Source organism: Sitophilus oryzae, unplaced genomic scaffold (genome assembly GCF_002938485.1).
Source record: "Sitophilus oryzae breed Bouriz unplaced genomic scaffold, Soryzae_2.0 scaffold_1590_pilon_pilon, whole genome shotgun sequence".
Classification (NCBI taxonomy): domain Eukaryota; kingdom Metazoa; phylum Arthropoda; class Insecta; order Coleoptera; family Curculionidae; genus Sitophilus; species Sitophilus oryzae.
In genome coordinates this window covers 1,519,413-1,537,409 of record NW_022146270.1, presented here as the reverse complement: position 1 = coordinate 1,537,409, position 17,997 = coordinate 1,519,413, and the positions used below count along the sequence as shown (strand labels likewise).

General features: G+C 30.3%; 1 protein-coding gene across 2 annotated transcripts in view; it reads right to left on the bottom strand.

Moving 5' to 3' along the window:
- LOC115879913 (potassium voltage-gated channel protein Shaker) overlaps nt 1–17,997 on the bottom strand; it is a 443,596-nt gene that overhangs the window by 14,293 nt on the left and 411,306 nt on the right. For both annotated transcript variants that reach the window (XM_030896963.1, XM_030896964.1), the window contains exons 7-8: nt 8,372–8,501; nt 641–848 (exon numbers count right to left, since the gene is read on the bottom strand). In XM_030896963.1, the coding sequence (XP_030752823.1) occupies nt 641–848; nt 8,372–8,501 (338 nt within the window). The remainder of the gene's footprint in view (nt 1–640; nt 849–8,371; nt 8,502–17,997) is intronic.

Sequence of the window (17,997 nt, the reverse complement as noted above, 5' to 3'; positions counted from 1 at the left end):
AATTTTCTCTTGTTAAAGTCAAAATCTTCAAAAATTATAAAATCGTTTAAAATTTAAACCGCCCCTATTGAAAAAAACACTGAAAAGTGTTTAAAGCATCCTTTTCAAAGTAATTATTTCCATCTTGTGAGTTCATTTTAAATTTTATTTACCCAAACCCGTGATAATTTTGAAAAAGTGGCATTAAAAAAAATTAAAAAGCTGTGTGAACTGGGAACTGCAAAAACCATCGTTGCGTAACATCTGTTTCCAAAAAATGATCATATTTTACAACCGTGAATTAATATTGTTATACCTGGGGGATATGAGTAAAAGTAGTTATTTTGCTTCACCCTGCTGTTTTTAGAGTTTTTTAATATATTTTAGTAATTTCATACATGCCCTTATATAAAAAATAAAATTTCTTATATACAACACACCGCATTTTATTTATAAAATTAAAAAATAATAAATATGAATAAACAATATTTGGCGGTATAATACCGGAAAAAGCCGAACGGCTCCGAAATTATCAAAAGTTTTGGATCGCGTCCGCTGCAAGTTTAGTACCAAATACTATTTACATTTTTCTTATTGGATAAAGATTGGGGACAGTACTACTCAATCTAAATATGTTTCATTTATGTAGACGTTTACATACCTTTTTCATATGTTGCCCTAGCGTTCCTGGCAAGTACGGACAGCTAGTCACGTGGTTGAAGTTTTGTGATTGCATTTCCTCTTGATCCGTCTCACGGTGATAGAAATAGTTGAAATTCGATACGATAACCGGGACTGGCAGCGCTATGGTGAGCACACCAGCTATCGCACAAAGCGAACCCACGATTTTGCCCCAGACTCCAACCGGTCTGAAATTTTCATTATTCAACATGGGTTAAGATGATTTTATTCGCTTAAGGCTGGAGAATCAGTTTCCATATTTATGTTTCAGCTATAAAATTTGGCATTGATTTGTCAAAGATTCTTAAAATATTTCAATATAAATCATAATAGATAATAGACAACTAAAAAATAAAGGTAGATGCATGTACTCGTATTACTGCGGGTTTGATTCTAGAGAATCAAGTAAACATAAACTAAGTAACCCAGATTATGATGATTATATTTATCTACAAACTCAGTTTTATTACAGATCATATACATCGGTAATATTAAATCAATACATCATAATCTTATTCTACCACATTTCTTTCTTGCAATAATATATTTAGGTATATTTTATTGCAGTTACAAAAATCGAACACAACAAGTAAAAATGTTGTCTGATTTCTTAATATTGTATGGGTATTGAGCCTAAAGCTTTATTCACAACTTCAAAATTAGTGGAAAAAATGAGCGATTTCAATTAGCGTAGAAGTTTGTTCCTCTAATTTTAATGTAACCATATAGACCGTCAAAATTAGTGGTAGTAAAGCTTCATTCAGAACCTCGCAATTAGTGGAATAAATCAGTGGTTGTAATTAGAAGTTTGTTCCTTTAATTTCAATGTAAGCATTCAGAACGTCAAAATTAGTGGTAGTCATTTACGAAGTACATTAGTGGTACTCCTGGGTAAATGAATTTGTAGATATAATATGACTTTTTTTGAAAGTTTAGTTTCGGCTCAATTAGTAATGTCATTTTGGCCTTTGATTTATCCACCGTCAAAAAAAATTGTGGGGATAAATGAGAAGTTTATAATAAGATAGTCTATTATAGTATATTGCTAGTATATTCTATTAATTTCAATTGTATTTTTAAGACATTGTGAAGGATCGTAAATTTTTAAGTATAAAGTATAATAGAAATCACTAATTTATAGGTTTTGAATGAGACTTAATAAATTACTGTTTATTTGCGCATTATTTAGCAAATTTCATTAATGCATTTAAATAACTTGAATAAAAACACAGGACTACTCACACCCGCAGTTATAGCAATAGTTACCCTGTAATTAAGAAATGTAGATTTTTCAATTAATTTTTGAAATATTACATTGATTTCTTAGATGTCTATTAGTGCAAATAAATAAATAGTGCACATTTTTTCAAATCATATATTATTGCTCGTGCATAACTCTTAAGAATATGATGTACAAATTATAATAAATTTTCTCTGCTGGTAAAATAGCATATTCAGTGTAAATCACCCTTATTGTTAAAATTAGTAAAACTGCAATATTTATACGTTTACATAAATATTTCAGTGTAAAATTAAATAAAATAACATAATTAAAATATGTTATTTGAAGCCTAGACCAAAGTTTGATTAAATACGGTTCTGATAAAGTTAATAATAAACTACTCATCGATCTTTTTAATGAACTTTTCTTTAAGATTCTGATAATTTGATAGATAGCCTAAATATGGAAACTGACTTTGTTTAAGGTACATAAAAATTGTATTTGCAATTGTATTTGATATATCTATATGGATATTCTTCATATACTACAGTCCTTATTAAATAAAATTTTTATATACCATGTGTGTTAATGGATGATTAAAATATATTAAAATAAGTAACAAAGCCATGCTATAGAAGAGGAAGGAATGCTGTTAATAATAATTTAACCTTGAAATTAATTGTTTAAGGTTGTTGCTATCAAATTGGATAAAAACACTAGCACATGCGGGACAAATCAAATTAGGAAAATATTTCGTAACAATTTAATAAATTGTGTGCCTGCATTACCGGCTTGATAATATTAAATTGAAAAAAAAACAAAATTCTTATTAAATTGTTAGATAGCTCGTGTTAGTTTGAAATTTAGAAAATTCTTTGGTCCTAGGCTTAATTTTAATTTGGTTGTCTGTACACAGTCCTGGGCAGCATTACCATACCAATCGAAAATGCATTTTCAAGCATCTTTACATCGAGCATACAGTAGCATTACGGTTCCACAACAGTTAGAAAGAAGTCAATCGTGGGCAGACATGGCAACATTGATAAGTGCCATTTGGACGCGTTCTTTGGAGCAAAGAATTTTCTCTAATCCAGTGTTTTCGTTTGTTAGTTACTTTGTTACTTTTGTTTATTCTTGTTAGTATTATGCATTCATCATCTTCACAATATTTCTGTAAATAATAATTAAAATGAAGAAAACCACCGTTCGCTGATATAGAAAAAAACTTGATAACTTATAAAAAAATAATAATAATAGGAAAAACACTTAGTAAAAATAAACTCAAATAAAAAATCATAATCAGACTATTTCACTTTACATTTTATAATTTTACACTGATTAATTTCTGAAAATAAATATATAGAAAAGCTAATAGTTCATCGAGAAAAATATTAAAAAATATTACATGGTACTGTACTAAACTTAACTCCTAAGATTCAAAGTACTGTGTTTTAAAGCAGAGTTCAAGAAGCCACAATAGTAAATGATTTTTAGTGAATTTGAGCAGAGTTTTTATATTGTTGTATTTCTTTAAACATTTTTAAAATTCTTGTTAATTTCTAAATCATAATTAGATTTAAAATTACTAAAAATAATTTGGTACACAAATTAACACATTACAGTAAGCAGAAGCAATAGATATTTAGTATAATATGGTTATCATATACAAAAACATTGTGAAGCGATTGTTATTCTCAAACACAATTAGTTGTACGAAATAATTTATGTATAATTAACACGTCTGTACTAAAGAAACTTTCACTTTTTGTAATTTAAACTCGAATAGTGTATGTCAGGATATAATTATTTTTAATAAAAAGTTCACTTAAAAAATTAAAAAAAAACTTCAGTATCGAATTTTTTTCTATGATATTTAAAAGACTGGATTCAAAATGTCAAATAAATTATTTATCGACAAACGATTTCCATACAATTTTTATTTAATAAAACTAATTTTTTTCACCATTATCCTGTATACATATTGCGAAATAAATAGGTATGAAACATGATTAAATAGGATTTATTCTATTAATTATATAAATTTACAAAGTTTTGCCAGTTAAAATTATAATTAGCCGAACGCTACGCCAGTTATTTTTGAATAATATTTAATTAACTTAATTTGATTGATCTTTGTCTAACCCATTTAAAAAGTGATCAAATTTTCTTAATATTTAATTTTTAAAACATATAAGTGAAAGTTTCAATATAGTATACAGATGAAAATCGTTATAGTATCTTTGAGTTAGTCCTTGTAGCGAATTGCTTATTTGTAATCAGCTTTTAGAATAATAAATATATCTATATATATATATATATATATATTGTATATATTACATTGGTTAATGTATCAATTAAAAGGGTTTAAAATTGTCAAGTTAATTTTTAAGAGTGTTGTCACTAGAACAAACGTACGAAATATTAAAATATACAGAGTGAGTTTTAAATAAGTGCAAATATTTTTAGGAGCAGTCCAAAAACACGATTATGGTTTATTTCGTGAAAAAAAAATTGAAAATTTGGAATTTTTTGAAAAAAAATTAGAAATTTTTTAGTTTTTAGTTAAAAAACATAATTTATTGATAATATGGCAACATAGGAAGTAGATTAAATTAAAAAAGAAAATCCAGACAAGATCCAGTGGTTCTTAAAATTTTAGCAAAAAATATATTTTTTTTAAATTTCAAAGTAAAATAACTCGGATAGTTTGGACTTATTTGAGAAACGGTAAAGAGAAAATATATTTTTTCTTTTATCGGGATCTACCAGCCCTGAAAATATTTGTATTTATTTAAGACTGACTCTGTATAGGCCCTTTTTAGGTTTGCTTTTTAATTAATAACAAGGCTTGTAACTTTCCTTCATTTAAACACGAATTGGTGTTTAAATTTTAACGTCTTAAAGATGTTTTAAACTTATTTGTTATTATTTATATAATTGTTGATATAGCCTTCTAAAGTGTCAGATAATTTGTTTTTAAGAACTTTTTAACATATATGCATACGATGTCCTTTGACACAATATTAACATATATTTTAGTGTATTTAGTGGGTGTCATGAATTTAAATTTACATGGATGAAATATAAGTATTAAAGGCGTATAAGTATTATTTAAGTATATAAGCATTATTGGCAACGGTTTATAATTAATTTGAAACTAATCTGATTTTAAATGATCTACGACCAAAGATAATATAATATATACAACATACACGAATATGGAATGAACTATTTTAGTTGAAATAAGATTCTTAAAAAATATTTAGATTTTGCATTGAATAAAAAAAGTAAGGAAGGAAGAATGTACTACTTTTATATCATACATTAATTTTCTCTCTTTAAGTTTTATTATTTTTTATTTATTAAATAATTGGTTTTCTACAATGTGTATGAATATGGAAAGACATTGTGTCAGGACGTAGGTAAATTACTAAGTGAAATTATTGTTAATCTTAGAAAGACTTTTCAAAAATAGTTATTTGTGCAGCATGTGATCGTTTTCAAATTAAAAATATGAATAGATGGAATAACTTTCACTAATAAGTAATTATACATATAAGCAGAAAATTCTTATCTATTATTTCTAATAGATTTCGAGATATCGATTTTTGAATTCAGAGTTCTAATAGCGCGACCACTGTCGATCACCAACTCAATTCCGCTTATTTTTACCAAAAATGCAAGTGTCTCTAACTTGCATTTAAAAATTTTCAAGCTGTAGGGAAAATTACAACGACTCGTTAATCAAAATAAACAAATAATGTATCACGAGATGTAATGAAATCCAGAAGCTGAATGCATGATGTATACCTCTCCCTAGAATTTTAAGTACTGATCACAGATACTGATAAAGATAGATGATTGGGTCGACCGGTTGACTGCGACAAATCTGCTATATCCCCTTCCACGACTCTTAGCAATGTGCACAGTTGCTCGGTTTATTTCATACATTTGGCAACGTGTTTACTGTTCTCTCTTTGTTCAGTACATTATAAACGCATTGTATTCTTCATACATACGGATATCTCGACCCAAGACTAACCTTTGCCAGCCCTTAGTATAGTCACCTACCAGTGAAAATTTATTCCATTATTTCCCTCGATTTTTGACCGAGAACTACCGTACTCTACATACCCAACTATTTTTTTTTTCGATAATGTTAACTGTTAATTAAAGTCCTGACACAATTCAAATCAAATTCAAATGTTTAATACTGTGTGTTTAGCGATCGTTCAATGTTACATCGTCATTATTTGTTAAATATGCGTTTTCGGGTGTGTCTGAGATCAGTTCATATTGTTTAGAAAATTTTAAGTACGTTCTGAAATTAATAATTGAGTGAGTTCCGTTTTTATTAAATTCATGTAGGTATGCTAGGCATTTATTCATTTTGATTATCTTTAAATTTATATTTTTGGGCGCATATACCGTTTTTTTCAGGCAAATCGTGCTTATTTTAAAAATAAACTGATGAAAAATTTGATGAAATTGAGATTCTATACAATAAAAAAAATCAATTTTAAATTAAAATTCAAAAAGTCAGAATTAAAAACTGTTTGACGCCCTAATCAAATTTTAGTTTTGACATTAACCGATGCCCGTCAATAAAATTATAACACCAAATCAAATAACAATGATTTAGTAAAAACAAAGTGCAGTAATTTACGAAATGCCGCGCTGTAACTAATCTGCATCATCTGGTTACCAAGTGAAAGAGGGAGTTCGACAATATATGACGTGAGTTTGAACGATCGCCGAACAATATTGTACTAAAAAATGTCTATACCTCTGTGTCTCAAAAAAAAGTCCTATGGGTATTTCACCATTTGCACTGTAAAAAATCTACAAAATAAAATAGTTACTTTTTGTAAACATTTTTGCGTTAATTCAACGGAGGTCAACTTGTCAGCAGTAATTTACTAATAAACACATTTGCCTAATGGACAAAATATGCTTAACGTTCCGGGAAGTATATCTCTTCCTGTCGTCGAAAGCAAAAAAACACAAAGAACAAAGAAAAAAGATATTTAAAATATCTAAATACAACTATTTAAGAACGCTTTACTTTTTTTTAACAGATACGTCTACAAAAACCGTTGACGTTCTGTTAAAATGACATTATGACATCGAGTTAAACTTCAAAATTAACAATTACTATAATACCTGATAACAATTAGAATTACTTTGAATGTGACTTCTTTTAGTTTACTTAAGGAGGTACAACCAAAAAGCCTTACTTTCTGTATATTATTATTTTTTATTACTATTTTATTTTGTAGATTTTCTTACAGTGCATATGGCGAAAGACCAACAGGACTTTTTTGAAGAAATCTACTACTTCCTTAATCTTAATTTATTCAAAGGTTATTTCTTTCTGATCGATTTCACAATAATTATACAGGTCTACAAAAAAAATTGGTGGTGATAATTCCATCTAATAATTTGATTAACTAATCCCCAAGAAGTCATGTAGAGGGGCGAAAACAGTGAAACTACGTGCAGGTTCATAACTATAGGTATTTATCAAAAATAGTTATATATCGATATATTTAATAGTAACTATGTAGTAAACTTTTATACCTGAAACTATGCCTTTTATAAAGAGATATTACCTTTTTCCTATATTTTTTCAATTGTGTATGTTGTGAAAATAAAGATATTTCGTATATACTAGTTATGAAGCGGAACATATTTCAATACGTCAAAGGAGTATGAAAAATGTTACTTAATTGCCAAAATTTACAAAAAAAAAATATTTCATCACATTATTTTATTTTTTTGCCATTGTGAAAAATTTAAGCAGATAAGAAGGTTGAAAATTACGAGGAATTAGTTTTAGACCTGTTAATGAGCTTTAAAAATCTATTATCTACACAGTTACTTAAATATGGGAATGGGTCCTAAAGCCTTGGATCAAGTCAACCAGATGCTTTCATATAATTATATCTATATAGATGTTCACTTCTACGCTGTTTAGATGGTATCAAATGTTTTATCAAAGTTGAATTGGACGGCTTCGTAGCATCCAAATAAGTTGGACGCCAGCCTACCTTTGATGCAACTTTGATCTTAAAACACCTTACAACTCGATTTTGATCAAAAAGTCAATACTATACAAGCAGCGTACAAGTGAGACGCGTGCAGCATTATTATAAGTACAGTTATATGGCAGCATCCAAGTGTGCTTGGTCTAAGTACCTTTGATCGTCTCATCCCGCCTTTTTAGGACTTTCAGCGTAGAAAATTAAAAAAAAATTAGCTTTTAACTTGTAGAATAATCTCATTAATTAATTTAAAATTGTTTATTTTCATTTTGTTATAGTTTTGGTGGCACCAAAATTATTGTAGACCTGTGTTATGGTTAGAGCAATTGCTACTTGGGACGGTGTGTAAGTTTCGAGTAAACCAAAGTAAAATGACATATATGTAAAATTAGTCGTTAGCTACGGTGGAAGGCAACTAAATCTTAATCAGGTGTGTACTTCATACGTCATGTCGCCGTAGCCGACGGTCGTCATGGTGACGACGGCCCACCAGAACGCGTCCGGGATGGACTTGAAGAAGGAGTTCTCGCTGCCGGCCTCGGCAAAGTACACGGCCGACGAGAACAGAACGACACCTGCAACCAACCAAGGCCACATCTAGCACCGGTCCCGGACAAAGTCGGTGGAAAACAACAGTGCTGCTACGTCATTACACTCGAAGGAGCGCATCGGCAGTCTCATTTTTAATTTCACTGGTACAAGTTTAGCTCAGTTTTGTTTAGATACTTCCCAAGACCTAATATTAGTGATGGGCATTACGATTCTTTTTCTTTTTAGTGAATCGAATCGCACGATTCAATTTCTCATATTGAATCTACTCCTACGATTCGTTCATTTGAACGAACCACATGCACAATTTACGTTTCATAAAAACAAGAATCGTAACTGGCACTACCGGCGATAATTTGCCCGGACAATTGCTTAAGGGACCACAAAAAGAGACATACAGTTCTTTCATTTGTTTTTCAACACTTTATGACACTGGCGTAATTGGATTGATTATATTACCAATAATATTAAATTATCAATCCAATTCAGATATACTCTTATTTGGAGTTGCAAAAAACACGATTTCGTCTTTTAGTCCGACATTTAATGGTTTATAGTCGGTAATATTATTTTAACAAAAATATTAACGTGAAAATTAAATACCTTACAGATACTCCCGTACTAAGCACAGTATAAATAAGTTTTTTTATTGTAAATAATGTTCTTATCGTTTGCATTTTATGCCCATGATGTTTGTTTAGGGCTTTTGTTCAAGTCTAAATATTGGTGCCTGACTCTATCCTATATCACCGCCGCGCCGCACACTGGTTCGCTCTTATGGACGTACGTGGCCAAAACCTGTATTTTATTATATCAGTGAAAATGAATGTATCAGTTAATATTTTTTAGTAAATCTATAAATATTTAGGCGTTTGGAGTTGCCTAACATATAAAAAAAGTTCTTTATCATTAGGCGTTTTCAATGATGATGGTTCATTAGAATTTAAAAGTGTTATTATTTACCAATAATTACAAGGGTATTACTTTATAAAGGTATTTAACAAAAATTGAAAAAAAAAACAGATTGAAGAATGGTTAGAACATAACCGGTATATAGTTCATAAGCTAATAAATAGATAGATACAGAGTGGCCTATTAGTGTGAGAAAGTCCAATATCATCGTTGTAGACGAAAATATGAAAAAAAGTATTATATAGATATTTGCATGGTTTATAACAGTGCATATCCTAAAAATATTTTGTTATATACAGGGTATCAAAAAAAGTAATGATAAAGCGTTGTCTTTTTTAAATCACAGCTCCCATTTTTCTGTACATAATTCGATTCAGCATAAAATTGTGCATATAGGACACTATTTTTATTTGGAAAACTATGCGGTGTTGCCATGCTATTTCTTCTTTATTAAAATTTTGGTTAATAATAGTAGGTACCTACATATATCCGAAAATTGGTTAAAACCTGAAGTTAATTTATATTTGTTAATATCTAGTACTATACTATGTTAATACCCTGAACTTTACCAATATTTTCTTAACACCAAAGAAACGAGAATAAATTTGTGAAGAAAAACTCACATTAATGTGTGCCGGTTATTTTTTTATGGCGTGGCTAACAATGTAATATTTAAAATACTCTATTTCAATTTTTTAAATGCACATTTCTTAGCCATGCAACATTTATATAAAACTTTTGTTTACGAAGACAATTTATGCTGAATAGCAGATATTAGCAGCTAATTTGACATGGTTCTTAAAAAAGACATTATGAAGTTTCATTTAAGTTAAAAACAATCACTTAGTTCAGCTTCGATATCCTTGATTTAGTTATGTATAAAAATATATTTCAAAGGTACAATATATTTTGATATTTTGAAATGGTTAGTATTATCTTTTTTTCATTTTATTTATCAAAAACTGATATTATATGAGGAAAGTATACGTGCAGTATAGTCTAATTATAATATGCACTATTTTATATTATTTTGAAAACACTAAGCGAGTAATTTATTCATTGTCGATACAAAAATAGTTAAATGCTTTTTTAGACTATTGTATATAAAATGTTATTACATAGGTGCTCTAAAGTGCATTTTTCCAAAATATATTTTTATAACAAACCTTTCATGTTTTTAAATATAGATTATAAAATATTTGATCATATATGATCAAAATAATTTTTTTCGATATATTGAGTTTTGGCCAAATTTTTATAAGGGAGGGAACTACTGTGCGCCGCGCCGTAGAAACGAACGATCGCATTGTGAGGCGATTCAATTCTCACGACTCTTTTTTACGGCTCATCGTTCAAATCTTATGGATCCGTGCTGGCCACGATTTAATTGAACGAACCGTATTGTAAGCAATGAATCAATTCTGACGACTCTTTAAACGAACGGTCACATTGTGATCCGATTCAATTCTCACGACTCTTTTTTACGGCTCCGTGTTGGCCACGATTCAATTGAACGAACCGTATTGTAAGCAGTGAATCAATTCTCACGACTCTTGAACCGAACGATCGCATTGTGATCCGATTCAATTCTCACGAGTTTTTTTTACGGCTCCGTGTTGGCCACGATTCAATTGAATGAACCGTATTGTAAGCAATGAATCAATTCTCACGACTCTTTAAACGAACGATCACATTGTGATCCGATTCAATTCTCACGACTCTTTTTTACGGCTCCGTGTTGGCCACGATTCAATTGAACGAACCGTATTGTAAACAATGAATCAATTCTCACGACTCTTTAAACGAACAATCACATTGTGATCCGATTCAATTCTCACGACTCTTTTTTACGGCTCCGTGTTGGCCACGATTCAATTGAACGAACCGTATTGTAAGCAATGAATATTGTAAGCAATGAATATTGTAAGCAATGAATATTGTAAGCAATGAATCAATTCTCACGATGTTTTAAACGAACGATCGCATTGTGACCCGATTCAATTCTCACGATTTTTTTTACGGCTCATCGTTCAAATCTTACAGATCCGTGCTGGCCACGATTCAATTGAACGAACCGTATTGTAAGCAGTGATTCAATTATCACGACTCTTTTTTACGGCTCATCGTTCAAATGTTATGGATCCGTGCTGGCTACGATTCAATTGAACGAACCGTTTTCTAAGCAGTGAATCGAATTTCACGATTCATTTTTAATACTCGTTCAAATGAACGACTCGTTCAATATTTGCCCACTTCTACCTACTATACAGGGAAATTCAAATTCGGAGCCCCCACCTTGGGCTCTTTATAAATAAAAATTATAAGAGGTACGAGGATGGTTATACAGGGTGTCCCAGAAATAAGTGCAAGTATTTTAAGGGATGGTAGATCTCGATAAAAGAAACATATTTTCTCTTTATCGTTTTTCAAATAAGTCCAAAATAACCGAATAAATTTTTAAAAAAAATATTTTTTGCTAAAATTTTGAGAACCACTGGATCTTTTCTGGATTTTTTTTCTTGTAAATTTAATCTAATACCTATGTTGCCATATTATCAAGAAATTATGTTTTTTAACCAAAAACTAAAAAAAATTTCGCGAAAAAAACCTCATAGACGTGTTTCTGGGGTTGAACTATACTACCAGTTAAAATACTTGCACTTATTTCTGGGACCACCATGTATTAGGGCAAAGTTGTGCATTAATGTGCTTAATATATGCCGATGCCGTTTAGAAAAGTTTTTAAAATTCCGAGTAGATCCGGAGATATTCGAGAAAAACCGATAATTGAAGATTTCGGTTTTATTTTTTTCTGACGTTATTTGATAAGTTTCGCAAAATTAAAGGCACATTTTCATTGCCACTTATTTTCAGGTAGACAACAGTGTTTTCAGATTTGTCATCCAACGTTTCATCTTTTGGCCCCTATAACCAACTTTATTTTTTCTTATAGGCGCCATATTAGATTTTTACACATCTAAATTATAATAAATTAATTGCATTTCGAACGATGTGCAACAAGCTATAGGTACGTAATGGCTTTGAAACGTCAATAATTTGTAAAAATCGCAATAGGCGGCGGTGGAAAGAAAAACGCGATATTATAAATATAAAATTTGTAATGAAGTTTGACATGTCGCGTTAGTCAAAGTAAACATTGTCACATTACTTTCTAATTGGATATGAAATTCTAACTGTGACTTATCGGAAAATGCTTAAAGAATCAATAAATAAAAAAAGTAGAATGTTATTTTTCAATATCTTTATAACCGAACACACAGATATATGACTAACACTATTTTAGTAACTTAAAAACTGTGTACAGGGGAACCCAGACTTGCTCTGTTTTAGGTTATTGGTTTGTGATTTATATTTAATTTTTTTAACAAGTTTATAGTTAAACGCTCATATTTTCATGAACTGTATTAAGCATAATATGCATTGCCACATTCATTTTATTGATAAAGACATTTAGATTTTTTTAATGCAGTTCCAATTTCCAATTGACAAGGACGTAATTTATAGGTTTGTTCCAACCGGACGAGAGAACCGTCCTAGAACGGTGATTTTCTATCAGTCAATTCATTTGTTAATCTTGACGATCAAAACTTTTCAAACAATAAGTGGGCGACTAGAAATTACCGTCCCAGGATCGGTTCTCTGTCCGGTTGGAACGAACCTTATGTGTTTTTATAGTTCTATTAACACTACTCTTAGGAACGTTTGGTTTTAGACGATATTTCTGAAGAGGGAACATTAGGATTTTCTTCTTCTAATAATGATAATACATACAGCTTTCTTCTCTACTTTGTATAATCCAAAATGCTCATACTATTAAACCTTCGTTTTAATTCCGTGAATATGGATACTTGATGTTTTTGAGAGGGCTTTAAGTAAACAGTAAATTTAGAAATTTAGTTTTAAAAAAGGTTATATGTATTTTAAAAACATGACATTATGGTATTTTTGTAATTGAGATTTAATGACAAAGCCATTGGGCATTGAAAAAATATATAGCATTCTATTTAAAAATACACAACTTTAGTTTCAAAATATGTTTGAATCCCCCTCTATGTTGATAAAAATATTTTCAAAATGTGCATTATCATTGCTCATACAGTACATAAAAAAATTAAAATGAAAATCACAAACCAAAATCTAATATGGAGCTTTTTCGGATGCCTGGGTCACCCTGTATAGACAAATCCATGCCATAATTAACAAGCTATTACTATAGTGTAATCATGGTATCACACCGGGTGCGTCTCAAAAGTGGCTCACTCTTATAACTTTTTAATTTTTTCAGATAAAAAAATGAGATTTTGTATGTTAGTATAAATTTGGATTGTTTGACGTATTCAATTGTTTTGATTACTTCCTGTTTAACCGGAAATGACTACAACTTTTGATTTTTTAATGGCACTTTCTGTATATTTTTACTTTATTCAATAGAAAATGACACTCTGAATAGAATGACATACTATATGTCAACTTTTGATATTTTAGCTTAAAACAAAATCGTATTTTAAATTTCAATCTACAGTACCATGCCTGTGTCAAAAACACTAATTTTTAATACAAGAGCCTTGCAAAAATAGATTTGATCTTCTAATGTTTTTCGTGTCTGGTCTTGGCACGTTAGAAGATGCCTAAATCGTATTTTTAGTCATATCTCAATTTGTTCAAATGGAACAAGGGTGGCTCATTAGCATATTTTGCAAAAGTATTTTTTTACGAATAATTTGGTACCACACACTTGGTAGTTCGACTTAAATTGTCATTATGAACCGCATATTACAACCTCAAATAAAACATACACGAAAATGTCAAAAGTTGACATATGTGTTATTTTATTCAGTGTCATTTTCTACCGAATAAAGTAGAAAAATACAAAAGTTGTAGTTATTTCCGGTGAAACAGGAAGTGAACAAAAACAATTGAATACGTCAATCAATCCTAGTTTATGTTATAGTAACATACCATGGTACAAAGAATACAAGGTATGATCGATAGCGGCTCCAATTTCGTTCAGTTCGCGCATACCACCTGTGACGTCACTATGAAAATAATGAATAAATAAAAAATAAAGAAAGTTGACAGGAGATCTGCATTTTTTGGGGTTATGGTTAAGAATTGTTTATTTTTAAGACTTTTTAGTTCGTTTAATTTAATAATTACTAAAACCAGCAGTTCCAAAAATATATTTAAAAATAATAATTACCTATTAACATGGATTTGGTCGATAATAGGTAAGAATACTAAATTTATTTCTATATTCGGTATAAAATTGTTTATTAGGTTTTTAGTTTGCGATGTTTATGGTAAATAATTTTCTTGTTCATTGCCTCTGAATTCACATGAGGACAGAGATGAGGATATCTATGGAAAAGTAACCACAAAAGGAATTGTTACATCATTTAAAAAATGTTGGAAAGTTTATTGTTTCCCATTGAACAGTAGAAAATGCCAATGCAGATGAATGTATTGTAATTGTGATAGAAGTAATTCCAAGGGTGAAGTTTATTATAATTAGTGGAAGTAATTCCAAGGGTGAGGTTTATTATAATTAGTGACCTGTGCTTCTTTTTATATGTAGATGTTTCAGGTTTTGAGAATAAATCGGTTGAACGAAACCCAAAATTTAGAGGAAGATGCCCATCAAGGATTATATAGCTCAAATTTACTTTAATGGTAGGCAATTATTCAATGCAAATTAACTTTTTAAGTGACTGAAATATTAAATAGTTTACAATATGGTATATCAGTAAAAATATATTTTACTTTTAGGTACAATTAGGGCCCGATACATTTCAAAAAGTAGAATATTATTTTATATTAAATGAGGTATTGTACCAACAATCAATTTATATTAATACCGGAGATTAAAAAATCACAGAATAAATAGTTCTTTTTTTTATACTACAAAAATAAACTATAGAATACAACAGTATTTAAAAAAATAAATAAAAAGTTATGTCCCGGCCGAGATTCGAACTCCGGTCTCTCGCTTCCTAGCCCGACTCCTTACGCACTGCTCCACAGTAACTTGCTTAGCGATAATTCAATGACGGTATATAAACAAAAAAACAGGTTTATAACAATATCTTGACGATTTGAACTGGCGCGCGGAGCGTACTGACCAATAGCGCCTGTTATCACCTGTGACGTAGCGACCAACCTGCGCAATATCATACCTTGTATTCTTTGTACCATGGTAACATACCAAATCTCGTTTTTAATTATGGTAATTATTTTAATTATGTATTTAAAACCAGAGTAAGTAATTAGTACTGTTAAATTTGATTATATGTATTAATGTTTGAAACACGTTAACATACTTGATGGTATCGGAATCAAATTTATAAACAAACAGAAAATATAAATTTAAAGTCAAATTAGTGTATTAAAATATCTAAAATTGAAACAGATCCAAAAGATAACTCTAATAACTGAACTAAACTAGACAAGTAACCAATTTTTGTTGAATAATTATTACATTAATTCTGACTAGCACTACTTCAAGATAAACGACGAGCTCAATTAAAGTCGGTGTTTTCGTAAGTTTGTCCGAGACCATCAATCACTATTTACAGACAAATAGTGGTACAAATGACAGGGGTACACATTTTCTCTTGCTCTCTACCTCATATCTCCATAGCCCACAGTCGTCATGGTAACGACGGCCCACCAAAAGGCATCCGGAATAGATTTGAAGGTGGTCCTCTCGAGACCTGCCTCGGCAAAGTACACAATGCTCGAAAACAGGACTACGCCTACAACGCAAAACGGCGGGTGGTACGCAAGTAGACGTTCGTTGGAGAGTAGACGAAAGCATTATTTTATTAGTACAATATTTTGACAAGGTTAACCAATAGCCCTCCATACACCAGAAGATTTGGACTGCGGGTAATAACTTGAGGTGGACCAAGACTGTAACAAGCCAAGCCGTAGGCGAATCAAGCTTGTCACAGGCTATATCCGCAACCTTGATCTCTGTAATTACATTGGTCTAAAAACACGAACAAAGGATAACGTCGGTGGACTTGTAAAGCTCTTTCTTTCTAAGCGACTAGCGTAATGTATTATGGGCTACAAATTCGAGGTACGAGCATTGGTATCTCGGTAACCGTAATAGATACGGACATGGTTAAATTGGGGCAAAGTTACGCTTTGGAATGTTCACCAAAATGCCATCAATAAAGTTTTAAAAAATTCAAGGATTGCTGAGTTTTTATGGAAAAAACGGATTTTTTTGAAAATCAATTTTATTTTTTCTTGTCGTTAATTTTTATAAAATCAAAAAACTAATTGCCCGTTCTCATAGCCAATTTATTAGAGCTATCTGATAGTATTTTTAGATATTCAAATTAGTTGATAATTTGTGAGATACAGATGGCAACTTAATTTTTTTAAATACGGACCTGCATTTTTTATTTCAGATTTTGAAAGAACTCGGTCTCCTGAGTACAATGATATGCCACATTTTATACTTTTTTTGTTTTGGGTACCTTAACAACAACAAAACTATTTAATTATTAATTAAAATAATTACAAGTCCGACTCTGTTTTTTTAAATTATTTACTCTGATTATATAGCAGGTCAGCAATTTAAAAATATTACTTTTTTTTATTGTGAATTGGAAATCTCAGTGTGCGATCTAATAATATGCATAATATTAATCGTAGGTATTATAAATAAATCAACTTCTACAAACTAGTTGCTAATGCTCTACATGTTCGAAAGGGTTACCACCCTCGCTATTGCACAAATTTATTTATAGTTCAATTTTATTTATAGCTGTTTGAACATTCTTCTTATACTTCCGAATGCATTTTGTACTATTTATTTAAATATTGAGATGTATTGATTTCACTTTTACAAATGACGTCAAGTAATGTACCTCCCCTCTCCCGCCCCTTGGCGACAGGTCCAGGAACCTCGCTGGCCATTATACTGCTCTACCATTTCCAATCCATCTTCCGGGGAAATTATTTGATTGTTTATATTATATTTATATTATTTTATTGCATTTGGTTTTCCGTACTCAATGTTTTACTCCACGTTTTTTTAAGTTTGAAAGCTTATCAATATTGTAACGACGAATAGATTAATTATTTAAAAAAAAAACAGAGCCGGACTTGAAATTAGCTTAAATAAATTGTCTTAAATAAATGTCCGAAACAGAAAAAAAAATTAAATGTGACATATCATTGTACTCAGGAGACCGAGTTCTTTCAAAATCTGAAATAAAAAATGCAGGTCCGTATTAAAAAAAAATATGTTTGCCTCTGTATCTCACAAATTATCACCTAATTTGAAAATCTAAAAATACTATCAGATAGCCCTAATAAAGTGGCTATGAGAATGTGCAATTAGTTTTTTGATTTTCTAAAAAGTAACAACAGGAAAAAATAAAATCGATTTTCAAAAAAATCCATTTTTTCCCAAAAACTCAGCAATCCTTGAAATTTTTAAAACTTTTTTGATGGCGAACATCCCAAAGTGCATCTTTGCCCCAATGTAATTTGCTTTTTAAATTAATGCTCGTACCTCGAATTTGTAGCACGCTGTATAAAAACTACTATAAAACGGCGAATTTAGTCCTAAAC